The sequence below is a fragment of the Delphinus delphis genome, chromosome 18, assembly GCF_949987515.2.
Source record: "Delphinus delphis chromosome 18, mDelDel1.2, whole genome shotgun sequence".
Lineage (NCBI taxonomy): Eukaryota > Metazoa > Chordata > Mammalia > Artiodactyla > Delphinidae > Delphinus > Delphinus delphis.
In genome coordinates this window covers 1,225,788-1,240,296 of record NC_082700.1, presented here as the reverse complement: position 1 = coordinate 1,240,296, position 14,509 = coordinate 1,225,788, and the positions used below count along the sequence as shown (strand labels likewise).

The 14,509-nt window shown below is 39.8% G+C and overlaps 1 protein-coding gene across 2 annotated transcripts in view; it reads left to right on the top strand.

Moving 5' to 3' along the window:
* XPO4 (exportin 4) overlaps window positions 1–14,509 on the top strand; it is a 104,215-nt gene that overhangs the window by 32,105 nt on the left and 57,601 nt on the right. For both annotated transcript variants that reach the window (XR_009516759.1, XM_059995599.1), the window contains exons 5-6: window positions 2,257–2,373; window positions 3,081–3,234. Coding sequence is in view for 1 of the 2 variants with exons in the window: in XM_059995599.1 (XP_059851582.1) it covers window positions 2,257–2,373; window positions 3,081–3,234 (271 nt within the window). In the remaining variant the exon portion in view is untranslated. The remainder of the gene's footprint in view (window positions 1–2,256; window positions 2,374–3,080; window positions 3,235–14,509) is intronic.

Below are 14,509 nucleotides of genomic sequence, written 5' to 3'. Positions count from 1 at the left end.
GGAAGTGTTTATTTCACAGAAAAATAAAGCTTTATTGTGAGTACATGTTGGCTTCAATCATTAATTAGAGTTGTGTTACTAAAAATTTAAATATGGTCATAGTCTAAAAATATGTTGTTTTGTGGTGAATATAGTTTGGCACTAAAAAACAATTTGTGGCTAAATTACTTGTGCAAAACTACTATAGATAATTTATTGGTAAGAACGATAAGTTTGTGTTTGATGGTGCTTCTGGGTTCTTTTCAGCTTGCATGTTTTTGTATAAGTTGTGCATGAATTCTGTTTTCAGTAGATTGATTATCTCACCTGAGATTCCAAAATTAGTTTCCTTTTTTTAGTAAGACGCATTTTCTTAAACATTTAGGTATCTGTTCATAGTGTCCTGTTCACTGAAGTCTTATTTAGAAAGGGTAGGAGAAGAGCAAAAAATATGGGGAAAGATTGTTTTCAGGATCATATGGTCTTGTAATCCATCATGGTAGATCCTTGTAAGTTAACTTTTCCTTTTGAATTTCATTAATTTGGATTTAATACTACCCACTTTCCCCACCAAAGCCTAGCTGTATTTAAAAACTGTTCATGGTTGATCCCAACGGTATTTAAATGTATCTGAACTTTTGATTGCTGGCACTTTGGTCATTAATCACCATTTTAAAAGAAAGCCATTTTTTAAAATACAATTTTGTTAACTAAAAAAGTGAACGATTGTACTTGATGTGTTTCTAAGGTCTCTTTCAACTGTAAGATGAAGTATGTGATAAACTGTTTCTCTGTAAGAGGCTCTTCAATGCTTGGTTTCTTCCTCCTTGTGCCTGGGTCCATGCAAAGGCAGTTGAACTTACACACTTTTCTTGAAAATTGGGTAAAAGGGGACATTGTAATGTTAAAACAGATGTATCAATATATATATATTTTTTATCAATATATTTTGAAGTACAATTACAGAGAGAGATGGGGGGAGAGAGAGAGAGAGAGAGAGAGAGAGAGAGAGAGAGAGAGAGTGTTTAAGCTAAAGGAGCTATATAGTCAGAGGACTTACTGTTGAACACAGCCCTGTCTGTATACCCCCGGATTCCCAAGGGTATTTGCACGTATTGTGTGTTGTTAGGGCTTCTTGGTGTGGAAAAGTCTGAGAAACTGCTTGAGTCTCTGGGCTAGTGTGCCATCATAATTGCTAATTATACATCATACTTACCCTAGTTAAGACTGAGGCAAATAGGAATTTAATTCTTTTTTACATTTTCTTAGAGGAAAGTTTTAGACATATACACAAATATACAGATATACTACAAATAGTCTGTTGGTCACCTATGTAACCATCATTCATCTTCAACAAATATCAACTCATGCTAATCTTTAGGAATTTAATTTTATGTATATTTGCTAAGATTTGCCAAGATAAGCATCTGTAAGGTCAAGGTACTGACATCAGAAGCATTTCTGAGCAAAGATGTTGCAGTTGGTGGGCGGGTAGGACCGTGCTCAGCTGTCGTATAAGCTGCATAAATAGTATCATCTTGACTTTAATCTCTCGGTTGTTCAGAGGTAGTGTGCATATTTCTCTGTAACCCTTGGAAACTTGCCAGAATAATTTGTATCAGCCCCATCATGGCACCTTGACTCTGAATAGTCCATGAATAAAAGCAGCGAGTTGAGAGTAGACGCTTGTTGGATACAGCCATTGAGAAGGAAAATCGTCATTTTCAATTTTAAAAACTTGGGAGTACTACGTGGTTAATGTTTTGGAGACCATAAAATCCGTTTCACTTTTCATCTATTTGGAAATACGTTGTACAGACTTCAGAACGTAGAGTCAGACAGACCTGGGTTCAAATCTCAGCTGGCCCGAATTACCTGCCCTTTGAATCTCACTTCTTTCAAATGTAAAATGGGGATAGGGATTGTTGTGTGAATTCAATGAAATGATATGTTAAATACTGATCATCTTAAAATATCATTTACACTCTGTAGTTGAGTACTAGTAGGAGTACTCAGGAGTGTGTCCTGAGTTCAGGTCTCAGATAGGTTTGTGTAACTGGAGTGAGGAGGAATACTAAACAGTCCCAAGGCCACTGGGAAAGGAGAGCTAATCTTTATCTTGTCATATCTGACTTTCTGGCTGGTAGGTATAAGATCTCAAGATACCATGGAAGATCTAAAGATAAAAATGTTTCATTATGTTTGAACAAATATTGTATTGAAACAAAGCATCGGGAAAATAATGCCTCACAATGATTTGTTATCAAATAATTACAGCAAACTCTGGCCTGTTCTATTCTAACTGCACTATTGAGTGAATTCTCAAGTTCAAGTAAAACTAGCAACATTGGACTGAGTATGGAGTTCCACGGCAACTGCAAAAGAGTTTTTCAGGTACCAGTATTTTTGTTCTTGTGTTTTAATTATTAGATCACTCACTTTTCACTCAATTTGTTGCTAATGGAGTGAGGACATTGCTTTTATCTAGTTGAACAATAGCCTATACTTGAAGGTTTGCGTTGTGATTTCACAGGATATAGTAAAGCGATAGGTATGGTGAACATCGTTGACGGTTTAAGATTATTTAATTCTAGTCTTAAAAAGGAAATGCTACTATTAAGACCCTTAGCTTATTAATTTTGTTCTTATTGTGTTTAGATAGAACTAATTCAATTGGTGGGACTCCGCTGGCCTTAAAAATAGGCCTGGCTATATGCCAGAGAGGGCTGTGTATTTCAGTGTTATTGCAGATGGTGTGGGCTCTTTGTTTCGTGTGTATTGTTTGGCTCTGAAGTAAAGTTGTGTGAAGGCACTGGTTTCAATCCGAGGGCTCCCACTGAAGCTGCTGAGCCCTCAGCTCTGTCGGGCTCGTCAAGACCTGCTTCTCTAGGGAGTGGCATTTATGTGACGGTAAATGTATTCAGACCGGCATCACTGTAACGTAAAAGCAGGCCTAAAAATGGAAGATGTCCTTGAAGAAGCGATATTTTCTGTTGGAAGCTTTAAGGTTTTTATTTGTTTGTTTTGTTTTATGGTTCTAAAAGGGAACATATCTTGAATAAGCTTTAGATACAAAAACACGTGTGGTTAATTTACGGCAGGAAGAAGACCTCCGTCAGATCTTCCTGCTGACGGTGGAAGTCCTGCAGGAATTCAGCAGGCGGGAGCACCTCAGCGCCCAGATGTCATCCGTGTTCCAGCGCTACCTGGCCCTCGCCAACCAAGTCCTGAGCTGGAACTTCCTTCCTCCAAACTATATCCTTTCAACAACCGAACGGTTTATGTGTGGTCACTTTCGTAGATTGAATTAATTATGGCTAAAAGTACTTTATCTCTGCAGATTTATGAAACATGTTGTTTGAAAGAAAATAAGAATCTTTTAGAAATGGAATTTTACTTTATTTTATAATACCACAATGCAGTAGAGTACTTAGAAAATTTTCAATTTCATTCATAACTTTGTAGAAGAGGGTTGAATAAATGGAAACATTTGGTGGGTCATTGGGCTGTTGCTAACCAAGGGATAGGAGTATGCCTTAGGAAGGGAAGGGAAAAAGGTGGGAAGTGCATTTTACCAAGAAACGGAATCATTTTCTCCTGTAACATGTAAATTCCATTCAGATTTTGACTGACTTTCCTTAAGGCGGGCTTGGAGTTCTCTATTTGATCTTTGTGGATTACAGTTGCTCAAGTGTAGATAATAAGGTAGTAACATGTTTACCCTTCGGAGAGTGTTCCCAGTATTAAACTTAATACAAATTAAGTTTAAATAGGTTATATTATAGATACAAAGTGTCTACCTTTTTATCATTTACTAAAGTGGAGAAATTTGTGTTAGAAATGGAATTCTAGTTCAGAGTTTATGATTTGCTTTTCTAGAACATTGCTACCTTGATAGATTAAAAGCAGTCATGTGCGGTGGGCTGCCCGTGTGTATCATAGTTGAGTCACACAGATCCAGGCTCAAGGTTCAGCCAGTCGCAGGCAGGTTACTTAACGTCTCTGAGTCTCAGTTTCTCCAAATGTAAAATGAGGATATGGATTGTTGAGTGAATTGAAGGAAACAATACATTTAAAATACACTCAGGAGTTAGCTCCTGTTTATTGAGCTCTTGGTAGCCTCCTTGAAGTCTCCTCCTCAGCTTGCTGTGCTGTGCTGTTTCTTCTTGATCTGGTATACTGCTTATGGTATAGGAAATTACGGGAAGTTTACTTTAACCTGTTCTAGGTATTGTTAATAGGAGGACAGCGGTGGGGGTCTATTTAGGAGAAAAGGGCAGATGATAAGCAAATAGGACATAGATATCCAGCCACTTGAGAGATGAGGATGAGCCGGGAGCCCTGCACTCACCGACACATATCTGAGCTAATTACCTGGGCTGTAAACTATGAGGTTTTTAAGGGGGCACGAGCGGGGTGTAACTCTTTCTTCTGTTTTCAAGCTAATAATTCATGTAATAGAAAATGAGTTGTAAGATGCCATGTAGGGTGCGAGGTCTCTGACGGGAGCCCCGAGTTCTCAGTTCTTTCTCAGAGGCGGTCGTGGTGAGTGGCTGCCTTGCAGGGCAGAGCTCACAGGGAGGCTAGTCATGCCCCCTTCTACCCTAGTCGCTAATCCTCCTTCTGCTAATAGTCAATTTTATATCTTCAGTATATTCCTTTTGGCTGGTAAGAGGCACATATTTTCTTAGGTTTGCTTTTAAAAAATTTTCCCCTTTGTGTTTTGCTATCTAATTTTTGCTCTAGTTTTTGTTAGGGAAAAAAAAGATGTTGAAAAACTTTGAGACAGATTTAAAAAGTAACAGGCCATATGGAGCTATCAAAACATTAATTATATATGGGAAAATCAAGGAAAGTTACACTGCATATATTGTAGCCAATTTTAAAGTCTCTGTTTTAGGGGAAAATTCAGTTGGCTGAAAAGTGACTGTTTTGTAAAGGGAAACAGTGCTCTGGGAGTTTGGAAACAAAGTTTGTCTAAAGATACACACATAAAATATTTTTATAAAGCATGTAGATAAAGCTTTGGAAAACTTGTCATCTAAAAATGATAGGCAGGACTACAGTGTTGCTGAAGGAAAGAATTCATCGTTTAAAGAAAAGTAGATCTTGCTCTTGATGTACAATGTTCTGTTTCATGGCTTACAAGTGAGCTTCTTTGTGCCTATATGTGTTCCTACCGCAGCCATTTGTTGGGTAACAGCTACAGTTAAGCATTCCTTCCTTTAAGTGGATTAGCTTAAGTGTAGGACAAGAATATGGCAATGGAATTAAATGAAGCTGCGTTGTCAGTGCTAACAAAGAAAACTAGTTTCAGGGAACCCAATTCTGCCATAATTTCTAATTTTGGCGATTACTTGCTGATCTGCTGTTCAATAAGCTGGGAAGGAGTTCAATAATTATTTAGTTTTTTAAATTAATTAATTAATTAATTTTTGGCTGCGTTGGGTCTCCGTTGCTGCGCGCGGCTTTCTCTAGTTGCAGCGAGTGGGGGCTACTCTCCATTGTGGTGCACGGGCTTCTCATTGTCGTGGCTTCTCTTATTGCAGAGCACCGACTCTAGGCACGCGGGCTTCAGTAGTTGTGGCATGCGGGCTCAGTAGTTGTAGCTTGCGGGCTCTAGAACGCAGACTCATTAGTTGTGGCGTATGGGCTTAGTTGCTCCATAGTATGTGGGTTCTTGCTGGACCAGGGATCGAACCCTTGTCCCCTGAAGTGCAAGGCGGATTTTTAACCACTGCACCACCAGGGAAGTCCCAATTATTTAGTTTTATACCTTGAAAAAGGTCTAATGATCATATTTAACTTAATTAATATATTGAGTTGATGTCTTTTTAAAATACGATTTGTCTTTTAGGATAGACAGAATAGCAGGTAGACCTTGTAAAAAATACGTTGTGTGCTTTGTATCACATCTATTTGATCATTTAGAATAGTATGTTAAATGAGTCTGTGTTAAATTACCAGTATCAGTTCCTATTCATAATTTTTGTAATCTGCTATCTTTTTTGTATCTTTTTATTTTGAAGTAATTTTAAGCATGCAGGAAATACTACAAGGGTAGTTGAGAGAATTGCCGTATGCCCTTTACCAAGATTCACCCGCTGTTAACATTTTGTCCCATTTCTTACTCTTCCTGTCTCTGTCTCTCATTACACACACACACACACACACACACACACACACACACGTGTACGTGCGTTTGTATGACAGTATGTGTATATTTAAACACATTTCTTCTGAATCATTTGAGAGCACTTGCAGACATTATACCCATATACCTCTGAGTACTTCACTGTTTGTTTTCTTGTGATCAAGAATTTTCAAATTGCACTGCGGTTCTTATAGGAGAATGTCTTACAAAACTCTAGTATGATTTTCAAAACCAAGAATTTAATGTTGACACATTGTTATTATCTAATCTGCAGTCCATATTCAAATATTGTCAGTTGTCTCACTAATACCTTTTGTAACTGTTTTCAGTACTTTGTATTTAGTTGTCCTAAGTCATCTTTGATCTGGAAAGCTCCTCAGCTTTTCTTTGTCTTTCATGAATTTGACATATTTGATGTGTATAGATCAATTACTTTAAAAAAATACCCCTCAGTTTGGGTCTGTTGGATGTTCCCTCCTGATAGTTCTGGGTTATTCATTTTCGTAGGACTACTGAGTAGTGGTTCCTTTATGTCAGGAGGAGTGTGATCCAGTTTGTCCCATTTGCGGGGAGCGGGGCGGTTTCTCTTTGATCTTTTGGTTAAGGTGGTGTGTGCCAGGTTTTTCCATTGTAAAGTTGCTGTTTCTTTTTGTAATTAATAAATGATTTGTGGTGTTATACTTTATATAAATATCCTGTTCCTCCTAAACTTTCAACCATTAGTTCTAGCATCCCTTGGTACTCCTGGCCTGAAACAGCTGGTGCGGTCGTTGCACATTGGTGATTTTTCTGATCCCATCATCTCCTTTTGTGCTTATTTGCAGATTTCTGCCATAAAGAAGAGGTTTCCTTTCGTCATTGATTTATTCATTTATATCAGTATTGACTCAGGGATTCTTCTTCTTCAGAATGGATTGTGGTCTGTTGCTGTCATTGTGTATTTTGCTGCCCACGTTGTGCCGGGTCTGGCCCTTGTCAGCTGCCTTCTGTGTCCTTTTGGTTTGTCCCACTGTTCTAAGTTTTAACTGAAACAACCTGGGTTTAAATTTTTAGGAATGAATGACTTATTTTAGATGTTCTATGAAGAGTTCACTCTAATTATTTAAAAGTTTTCTTTTAAATGTTAAGAAATTTAAACACTGAGCTCCCTTAAACAAAATATCTGCATTGGACCCACTTTGTCTGTGCCTGTGCTCAGGTAGTGTCCGTTGCAGTGATAATTGGTTATTTTGTAGGACAGCTTTATTGAGATGTATTTCACATACCAAACCATCTGCCCATTTAAAGGATACAATTCAGTGGTTCTTTGTGCGATCATAGACTTGTACAGCACGACTGTCGTTAACATTAGAACATTTTCATGACCCCAAAAAAGAAGCCCTTGTATCTGTTAGTGGTCATTCCCTGTTTCCCCCAAATTCACCAGCCCATGTCACTCACTCATCTCCTTTCTGTCTCTATGCTGGACATTTCATGTAAATCGAGTCATATAATATATGGTCTTTTGTGACTGGCTTTCATTTAGCCTGATGTTTTCAGGATTCATTCATATTGTAGCATGCATCAGCACTTCATTCCTTTTTATTGCCACATAATATTCTGTTGTAAGGATAGGCCATATTTTTATTTATTCATTGATTAGTTGATTGACAGTTGGATTGTTTCAACTTTTTGGCTATTATGAATAATGCTGCTATGAACATTCCTGTGTAGTACAAGTTTTTGTGTGGACTTAATATTTTCATTCCTCTTGGGTATACCTAGGAGTGGAATTGCTGGATCATAAGGAAACTCATTGTTTAACCTTTTGAGGAACTGCCAAGCTGTTTTCCAAGGTGGCTGTACCATTTTACAGTCCCAGTAGCATTATATGAGGGTTCCAATTTCTCCACATCCTGGTCAACACTTGTTATCTGTTTTTTGTTTATAACTGTCTTATTTCGTATGGAGTGGTATCTCATTGTGATTTTGATTTGCATTACCCTCGTGGTTAATGTATCAAACATCTTTTTTGTGGTCATGGGCCATTCGTGTATCTTCTTTGAGGAAATGTTTATTCATATCCTTTGTCCATTTTTAAATTGGGTTATTTGTCTCTTTAAAATTGAGTTGTAACAATTTTTTATATCTTCGGATAAAAGTCCCTTAGCAGATAAATGATTTTCAAATATGTCCTCCCTTTCTGTGAGTTGTATTTTTACCTTGTTTTTTTAAACATTCATTCATTCATTCATTCATTTATTCATTTATGGATGGCTGCATTGGGTCTTCGTTGCGATGTGCAGGCTTCTCATTGCAGTGGCTTCTCTTGTTGCGGAGCATGGGCTCCAGGTGCCAGGCTTTAGTAGTTGCGGCACGCCGGCTCAGTAGTTGTGGCTCAGGGGCTCTAGAGCGCAGGCTCAGTAGTTGTGGTGCACGGACTTAGTTGCTCTGCGGCATGTGGGATCTTCCCGGACCAGGGCTCGAACCCGTGTCCCCTTCATTGGCAGGCAGATTCTTAACCACTGCGCCACCAGGGAAGTCCCTGGTTTTACTTTTTTATGGTGAACTTTGAAGCACAGAAAATTTTAATTTTTATGATATTTAATTTATGTCTTTTTTTCTCTTGTTGTCCTGTCTCAGAAACCATTGCCTGATCCAAGGCCATGAAGACTTATGCCAGTGTTCTTTTCTAAGACTGACTTCTTACATATAGGCTCTTATATTGAGGTCTTTGATCCACTTTGAGTTAATTTCTGTATATCATGAGAAATAATGATGCAACTTGATTCTGTTGCATGTGGATATCCAGTTATCCTAGCAGATCACTGACGGTTGATGAGAAGGAGGAAGAGTCTGGTGGAGTAGGAAGCACTGGAGAGAGAGTGGTGGTGGGCGGTGACTGACTGCAACTTCGTTGCCCTAACGTCATTTGTGGGTTATTCGTCTTTTTAAGATTTATGAGTTGTGGGACTTCCCTGGTGGTTTAGTGGTTAAGACTTTGCCTTCCAGTGTAGGGGATGCGGGTTTGACCCCTGGTAGGGGAGCTAAGATCCCACGTGCCTTGCAGCCAAAAAACGAAAACATAAAACAGAAGCAATGTTGTAACAGATTCAATAAAGACTTTAAAAATGGTCCACATAGGGGCTTCTCTGGTGGCACAGTGGTTAAGAATTCACCTGCCAGTGCAGGGGACACGGGTTTGAGCCCTGGTCCGGGAAGATCCCACATGCTGCAAAGCTACTAAGCTTGTGGACCACAACTACTGAGCCTGCGCTCTAGAGCCCGTGAGCCACAACTACTGAGCCCACGCGCCTAGAGCCTGTGCTCTGCAGCAAGAGAAGCCACCGCAACGAGAAGCCTGCGCACGGCAACGAAGAGTAGCCCCCGCTCACCTCAACTAGAGAAAGCCTGTGCACAGCAACGAGGACCCAATGCAGCCAAAAATAAATAAATAAAAGAAAAATTTTTTAAATAAATAAATAAAAATGGTCCACATCAAAAAAAATCTTTAAAAAGAAAAGATTTATGGGTTATAAGAGTTCTTTGTGAACTCTGAATATATAACACAAATTCTTTAGTGGATGTATGATTCTCACATATTTTCTCCCATTCGGTGGTTGTCTTCTTTCTTGATGATGTCCTTTGAAACATAGAAATTTTTAATTTTGTTGATGTCCAATTTATCTATTTTTTCTTTTGTTGCTTTTGATATATTTAAGATGGCTTTGCATAATCCAAGGTCACAAAGATTTTTTAAAATAGACTTTTGTTTTTTAGAGCAGTTTTCGGTTCATAGCACTCTTGAGCAGGAGGTACAGAAAGTTCCCATGTGCCCTCTCCCCGACACATGCATGGTCTTCCGTCATCACCACCCTACCAGAGGGGGGCTTTTTTTAATAATGGAAGAACCTGTATTGACACATCATTGTCCCCAAAGTCCGTAGTTTACATTAGGGGTCACTCTTGGTGTTCTGTAGGTTTGGACAAATGTACAATGACATGTATCCACGTTGCTGTCTCACATAGAGTAGTTTCACTGCCCTGCAAGTCCTTTGTGATCCACCTGTTCACCCCTTCCTCTCCCCGTACGCTAGGGACCCGCTGATCTGTTCACTGTCTCCACAGTTGTGCCTTTTCCAGAACGCCATATGGTTGGGATCATACAGTGTGTAGCCTTTTCAGATGGGCTTTCCCCGAGTCACATGCAATTAAGGTTCCTCCATGCTCCTGCATGGCTGATAGCTGATTTCTTTATATCGCTGATTAATATTCCACTGTCTGGATGACAGTGGACTCAGCCATTCCACCAATGAAGGACAGCTTGGTTGCTTCCAAGTTTTGGCAGTTATGAATAAACATGTGTGTGCAGGTTTTTGTGTGGATATAAAATTTCAGCTCCTTTTGGTAAATTCCAAGGAGTGCAATTGCTGGATTGTTTGGTGGGGGGGTATGTTTAGTAAGAAACTGCTAAACTGTCTTCCGAAGTGGCTGCACCAGTCTGTGTTCCCACCGGCAGTGAGGGAGCGCTCCTGCTGCTCCACACCCTCAGCAGCGTTCGGTGTTCTGGATTTGGACCTTTCTCCTAGAGGTGGGGTGGTATCTCATTGTTTTGCTTTGCATTTCCCTAAAGACCATGTGATGTTGAACATCTTTTCATGTGCTTATTTGACACCTGTATGTCTTCTTTGGTGAGGAGTCTGTTAAGGACCTGGGTCCATTTTTAACCAGATGGTTTGTTTTCTTATTGTTAAATTTTAAGAGTTCTTTTTATATGTTAGATAATAGTCTTTTATCAGAGATGTCTTTTGTACATATTTCCTCCCAGTCTGTGGCTTATTGTCTTATTCTCTTGACAGTGTCTTTCACAGAGCAGAGGTGTTTAATTTTAGTGAAGTCCAGCTTATCAATTCTTTCTTTCATGGATCATGCCTTGTTATTTTGCTAAAAAGTCATTGCCAAACCCAAGGTCATCTAGATTTTCTCCTATGTTATCTTTTAGGAATTTTACGGGTTTTTGTTTTTTTGACCACGCTGTGTGTCATGTAGGATCTTAGTTCCCCGACCGGGGGCCAAACCCGCACCCCCTGCATTGGAAGCATGGAGTTGTAACCATTGGACTACCTTACAGTTACACATTTTACATTTAGGTCTTACAGTTACACATTTTACATTTACAGTTACACATTTTACATTTAGGTCTATGATCCAGTTTGAGTTGATTTTTGTGAAAGGCGTAAGGTCTATCTGTATCTTGATTATTTTTTTTTTTTTGGTATGTGGATGTCCAGTAGTTAAGTACCATTTGTTGAAGACTTTTTTTGGCTCCATTGCAGTTTACTACTTTGTTAAAGATCATTTGACTTCACGTATGTAGGTCTGTTTCTGGTTTCTGTATTCTGTGCCGTTGATCTATTTATTCTTTGTCCAATACCATACTGTCTCGGTTATTGTAGATTTATAGTAAGTTGAGTTGTGTCAGTTCTCTGACTTTGTTCTTGTCCTTAAGGTCACAAAGATTTAGTCCTATATTTTCTTCTAAGAGTTTTATGTGGGTCTGTCATATGGTAGGTCTGTGATCCATTGTACGTTTTGTGGAGATATAAGGTATAACAGGATCCTGTTGTTCCTGCATCATTTGTTGAAAAAGGTATTTTTTTTCCGGTCGAATTGTTTTGGCCCCCTTGTATAAAATCACCTGGCTGTAAATGTGACAGTACTTCAAGATTATTTAGTCTTCTCTCTGTCTCTTTCATATCCATTTGAAGTTTAGGATCAGTTTATCAATTTCTGCAAAAAAGGCAGCTGGGATTTTGATAGGGATTATGTTGAATCTGTAGATCAGTTTGAGGAGAACTGCCATGTTAACAAATGGCAAAATATTAAGTTTTCCAATGCATGAACATGGGATGTCTTTCCATTTTTTTAGATCTTTAGTTTCTTTCAACACTGTTTTATAGTTTTCAGAGTAGAAGTTTGAACTTCTTCTGTTAAATTTATTCTGAGTATTTTATTTTTTAATTCAATTATAAATGGAGTTGATTTTACAGTTATTTTTGTGTTCATAGTGGTGTATAGAAAAACACATTCTTGTATATTGATCTTGTACCATGTAGCTTTGCTGAACTTATTTTTTAGTTCAAATAGTATTTTTCTGGATTTTCTGTGTATATGTCTTCTGCAAACCTTTTTTTTGGGGGGTGGGGGCAGTGCCATGCAGCATACGGGATCTTAGTTCCCCCACCAGGGATGGAACCCGTGCTCCATGCGTTGGGAGCGTGGGGTCTTAACCACTGGACCGCCAGGGAAGTCCTTGCAAACCATTATTTTTCTTAAAGGATTATTACATGTAGGTTTTATACATGTAGAAGATGATTTAGGAAAGCATCCTCCACTCCAGGCCTGGTGCAAAGTCTATAGCTCCTGGGCTTTGGCAGGTGTTAAAATCATCTCCTGGCCCAGTGAGCTAATTGCTCTGGCCATTCTGCCCTGGTCTTACTGTCTTGAAAGATCTGAGATGAAATCCACCTGCTTTTCATTCTGTTTTAGATTATTATTGTGTAAAGAAAGTACCCTAGTCCTAGGATCCTCTGTTATACCACCACCCCATTTACAAATGGGCGCTAGGATTCTGGATGGTCTGGTCTCTACCTTTCTCTCCGAACTCTCTTTGTCCTCTTTCTGTTGGTGCTGCACCCACAGGGCAAGTTTCCTTCTGCCCTGGCACCTTTGCAGGTGAACTTTTCCCTTGCCTCCTAGTTGTGCCTCCGTCATTCACTCCAGACCAGGTCAGGTTTCTTTTGATGTGGCTTTTTTTTTTTTTTTTTAATTTACATTTTTGGCTGCGTTGGGTCTTTGTTGCTGCGTGTGGGCTTTCTGTAGTTGTGGCGAGCAGGGGCTACTCTTGGTTGTGGTGCACGGGCTTCTCATTGCGGTGGCTTCTCTTGTTGTGGAGCACGGGCTGTAGGCGCGTGGGCTCAGTAGTTGTAGCTCGCAGACTCTAGAGCACAGGCTCAGTAGTCGTGGCGCACGGACCCAGTTGCTCCGTGGCATGTGGGATCTTCCCGGACCAGGGCTCGAACCCGTGTCCCCTGCATTGGCAGGCGGATTCTTAACCACTGCACCACCAGGGAAGCCCCTGCTGCGGCTCCTGATATGCATGTTATACACACTTCTCTCCCATTTAGCCCACTTGTCCATTGTAATTTTCCTTTTGTTAGCCTGCTGGAGCAGTACCTGTTTACTGCTTGTCTGGAGGCTCAGGAAAGCACAGGCCGTGTTTTGTCCACTGTGTTGTCCACACTGTGCAGTATCTAGCATGTAGTAACAGATGCCTAACAAATAGATATGTTTTAGTTATTGAGACAAGGTGATTCAGAAGTAGTGTCTCCGTTCTTGGCTGTCTGTTCATGCTGCTCGTATTGTTTAGCCATTAGCTCACCTAGCGTCCGTAAATGCTTCGGGGTTTTGGCAATGCTAATCATAAATGACAATATCGTTTTGTAATAAGAATGCTTGGCAGGTATGTTTGGTATGTTGGCTTCAGTAATAATTCTTTTTTTAGTTTGGTTACACTGCCTTTTATTGGTATTCTATTTTTGTGTATCTGATTTGGTTTTGGTAAAAATTTTTTCAACTCAAGCTCTTGGGGAAAGCTAACTAGATCATAAAATAGTAACGGGACACAGAAGCTTTCACCTAAATTAGGATTTCCAGTAAAGCCAACGTTACTATTTGGAGGCAAGGCTTTGGAAAACATTCAGGTGAGGTCAGTTCTCCTTTATTTCAAAGGACTTTGGTTACTTGGACTAAGTGCTATGTGAGACCGGGCTCAGTGGTTCCGTGCTGTGCCAGAAATAGCAGTTTTTGTTGTTAGAAAAGTTAGTAGTGACGGAGATTAAAAATATAAGAAGAAAAGCTGGGCTTCCCCTGCTTCTGAAATGTTGTTTTACTAATGAGGTGGGGTAAAAAGAAGATGGGAAGATGGGGAAATTAAAGTATTCCTCTTGTAAAATGTCCATTGTTGCTACAAGAGCTTCCTGTATTGTGACGTTCTTATAAGAATAGGCAGTGGAGATTTTCAGACTTTCCATGTTTGCCTGAGGGTAATTTGTAGCTGTTGTGCGCCTCTTTTGCTGTTTTACTGTCGGTCACCACCACAAGATGATCCCCATACAGAAGGTGTTCATAGATGGACTAGACCTCATTTGCATGTGGAAGGCCCGGTGTGTTTCAGAGGTGACCACCCCCCTTCTGTTAAGAGCATGCACTTACAGGTCACACTGTGTGGTTGACACAGAAGACTTTGTGGGTTTATCCAGTGGCAGTCGTGGCCGCTGCGGCTGAGCTCTGTCCTCCTGGCTCCTCAGGTGTGTGTGGTGCTGGCCGGCGTGTCCA